The 3,882-nt window shown below is 61.5% G+C and overlaps 1 protein-coding gene across 3 annotated transcripts in view; it reads left to right on the forward strand.

Moving 5' to 3' along the window:
- The window catches only part of TDRD9 (tudor domain containing 9), a 147,804-nt gene that overhangs the window by 78,794 nt on the left and 65,128 nt on the right, over positions 1-3,882 (forward strand). For all 3 annotated transcript variants that reach the window (XM_006160071.1, XM_006160073.1, XM_006160072.1), the window contains exon 12: positions 986-1,043. In XM_006160071.1, coding sequence (XP_006160133.1) covers positions 986-1,043 — 58 coding nt within the window. The remainder of the gene's footprint in view (positions 1-985; positions 1,044-3,882) is intronic.

Raw genomic sequence — 3,882 nt, forward strand, 5'->3', positions numbered from 1 at the left:
GCGGCGCCCCCTCTCAGCGCTGTTGTTGTCTTCCCCCGGAGACTCTGCTGCCGGTTGGCGGAGCCCCTCGGCAGGTCTCTGTGGGGTCCCCCAGACAGTGGCTTCCCTGATGGGGCAGGCAAGTCGTCTATCACTTACTTAGTGGGTCAGTTTGCTGAAAAACTGCAGCTTTTCGTGACCTCGGTCCAGGGCATTGTTGCCAGTGGCTCTCGATGCCTTTCCTCACTCCTGTCACGTCGCAGATCTCAGGGCTGCTCCAGCATCGCTGGCACTACTCTGGCAGCTCTGCCTAGAGCCGTATTCGGCATCTTGCTTTAGGATGATTTCTTTACTCAGTTTAACATGAGTGGTGGGATTATGCTACCAGAACCCTCCTCAGGCTTCTTGAGATGATCAGGGACCCTGAACTTGCAGCTCAGCCCCTTGGTTCCTGAGCGAGTGTTCAGGCTCCCTGGGGGCAGCGGGGAGCCTGGATGGTAACCCAGGGCAACTGTAGGGTGCAGCCTTTCCTCTGGATTTTACCGCGTCTGTGCCTTGTGCCCCAGGTGACTCCCGCCCCCACACAGCTACCGTATCAGAGGCAGGGACAGCACACGCACTCCCTCTCCAGATCCTCCCGCCTGAGCTTCCCCGAGGAGCTGGGGCTACAGGCAGCTCCCCCCGCCTGGCCTGCAGGCTGGACTGGAGCTCGTGTGCCGGCCTCCGCCAGGGCCCAGCCTGCTGAGCAGTGTCCTAACAGTGGGCACGCCGTGCCGCCCAGGAGCGTGTCCTTGCTGTCCTCCTGTCCTTCGGGGCAGCTGCCGTGCTGTGTGGGGCTGCCGGTCAGGCTTACTGGCCACTCTTGGCCTGAGTGATAGGAGAACGGCCGCTCTGATGCGGGGCGATGCTCCTGAGTACTGTGTGAGTGGGGAGCTGTGTCCCTGCACTGCCTGCTGCCGTCCAGGATGCTGTAGGGGTGTCAGCTTCTTTTCCTCGTGTCTCACAGATCATTCTGTCCACCAACATCGCAGAGAGCTCTGTCACAGTCCCCGACGTCAAATACGGTAAGAGGTGCCACGTCTCCGCTCCCGCAGCCCCGACACAGAGCCAGGTGTCTGAGGCCCACTCACCCTCGGGGTTGTTCTCCCTGTGCTCCCGTCTTTCTGTTGTAGGAGAAGGTTCTGTGGGCCCCCAGCCCTTTGGCTCTCACTCTCACATCTGAGTGCCGGCAAGCTTGTGACCGGGCAGGGCCACTCCCAGGGAGTGGTGGGCGCTTCTAGGGCCTGTGGGAAGCAGAGCTCTGAGACCAGAGGGAGGTGCCAGGTCTTCTCTAGGCCTAAAGGTGGGCTAGAGGGAAGCCACGTCAGCTCCTCCTCGTGCCTGGCTGCCTGGGCGAGCGCTTCGCCAGTCGGTTCCCTGAGCTCGCCACTTCATGTCTGGGAGTGCGACAGTGGGACGATTGGCAGGTAGAAATAGTTGTGGTTTCAGGTCAGCGTGGAAGTTACGTGGGGAGATAAGAGAAAGGGGTTGCAGTGACCAGGCAAATGATCTTTCAGGGCGCAATGCGGGACTCCCTTGGTATCTGAATAAAGACCGGAAGGCACGAGGAGCGAACCACGCAGGATACAGTCCCAGTGCAGGGAACAAGACAGGAGGCCTGCCTGGTGGGACGGCCAAGCCCGGGGAGGTGACGGCAGGCATTCGGTCTCTGTGCTGGGAGTCACAGCAAACAGCACAGAGAGAAGTTCGTGTTCTCAGGACGGCTCAGGGTGGGCATTAGGAAGGGAAGCAGCAGAGACAGATGCAGGGGTTGGAAGTTCCGTGAGGGTGCCCGTAAGAAGAGTGGGGGCGTATGGGTGGGAGTCTCCGGGAACAGCCAGGAAGCGTCCCCTGGAGGGTGACATTCCACTCGGATCCTGAGGGCAGTTAGAAAGTGCTGTGAAGACATCTGAGGAAAAGCATTTGGGGCAGGAGAAAGAGAAGGTGCAAGCCCTAACGCAGAGCAAGGTTGACGTGTCACACAGCAGCAAGGTGGCTGGGGTGGGAGCAGGGCCGGCTGAGGAGAGGGGAGTTCGTGTGGAGGCCCAGGCTGTGCCGAGCCTTCCAGAGCAATCAGGACCTCGCTCACTGAGAGCTGGAGGGCGTGGTGAGTTTTGAGGACAGGAATGACAGACCTGGAGTTTGTGTGTAGAGTCACTCTGGAGGTGGAGACAACCAGGCAGGAGAGAGACGGAGGCGAGTTCAGGTGTCAGAGTCAGCTGGTGGCAACCGAAGGTGGTGTAGGACGGACACAGCAGCTGGGGACGGGGAATGGCAGGTTCTGGGGGCTGAGGGTCGTGAGGGACACGACGAGGGTGACTAAAAACGCATGGCCTATGGAGCTAGCAGGCCAGGGCCGTGAGAGGGCAAGAACTGCAAGGACGGTGAGTCTGCTGTCTGCTGGGCTTCAGGAGAAGAGGAGGGAGGGAGGGAGGGAGCAGCTGGGCGTGCGAGCCCGGACAGCTGCCGGGACACCGGCACAGGGCAGGGCAGCGCTGGGGTGCTCAGCAGGTGCCTGGGGCAGGCCCCTCACTGGGAGAGGGAGGAGGGAGCGGCCACACCCCGGCCATAGGCTAAGGAAGGACAGAGCAGGCAAGCGGCCTGGGGAGCAGCAACACGAGGCCGTCAGGGCCCTGACACAGCAGTGTTGGTGGCACCAGGTCTGGAATGGGCTCGAGACGGAACGGGCTGAATGTGGACACAGTGGAGTCAGACGGGACTCTTCTGGGCATTTGGGGGTGAAGGGGCGTGGAAGGTGGGGGCAGTGGGCGAGGCACAGTGGGGCCCAGAGAACGTATTCCTGGCTGGGGCCTCTGGCCATGCTTCTGCATGGGGCAGGTGCAGAGGGTGGGCTGCTGCTCGGGACATGGAGGAAGCCGCAAGTATGAGGGTGGACGCAGGCCTGTACCCAGGGGTCCCAGCGCGCGGGAGCTTGAGTTCTCACAACCTCCAGAAGGGGCCATGTGACCATCAGTCGAGAGAATAGGAGGAAGGAAGCATTAGAGGTTCGAGGAGAAAACATGAAATGCTGCAAAGATGGCATAGCAAGTGGGCCAGGGGCACGGTTCCCTGAGGGCCACTCATGGCTGACCAGGGGTTGGCAGGAAGCCCATGCTGGCTGTTCTGGCTCTCCCTGGCCATGTAAGTGGCCCAGTGCAGGTGGAGGCTGTCCTTACAGGCTGGGCCTAGTCCACACGTGGGCAGGAGGCAGCCGGGTCGCCTGTGGCTGCACGACTGCTCTGGGGCTTGCAGTCGGGGTCCGGAAGTGGAGGGGAGGGTGCGCTAGCAGGGCATGAGAGACAGACTAGGTCCAGAGAGGGCGAAAGGCACGGGGAAGTGTTCCAAGAGCAGGAGAGGTGAGAGGTGAGAGGTGGGAGCTCTGGATCCAGAGGGGAGTCTGACCCAGGAGAGGCGACCGTTTCACAGTGACCCAATGGAGCGTGCGCTGAGCCGAAGGCGGTGCTGACTGGGGTGGAACTGGATCCCAGAGGAGCGGGGCTCGAGCACCCAGGCTAGATGCAGCGGCCTTGTTCTGTGGGCCTGACGTCACCAGGAGTGACAGCAGCAGCAGTGCAGGGCAGTGAGAGCAAGCTGGAGGATACGACAGAACCTCCGAGGAATCCTGGGTACCTCCTGCTCTTTGGGCTCCACTGGCAAGGACGAGGGAGAGGAGACACAGGAGAGCCCCTTCCCGGGTAGACGGGGCCAGCACCTGTGTTCCATGTGAGGGAGCACACAGAAAGCCGGCCACTTGTCCAGGCCACTTGTAGACACACAGACCTGTGGGTTCACAGCCACACACACACACACACACACACACAGCATGTGGGCATATCCAGCCACACCCACACAGACAGGCGCGCG

Source organism: Tupaia chinensis, unplaced genomic scaffold, assembly GCF_000334495.1.
Source record: "Tupaia chinensis unplaced genomic scaffold, TupChi_1.0 Scaffold000671_2, whole genome shotgun sequence".
In the NCBI taxonomy this organism is placed as follows: domain Eukaryota; kingdom Metazoa; phylum Chordata; class Mammalia; order Scandentia; family Tupaiidae; genus Tupaia; species Tupaia belangeri.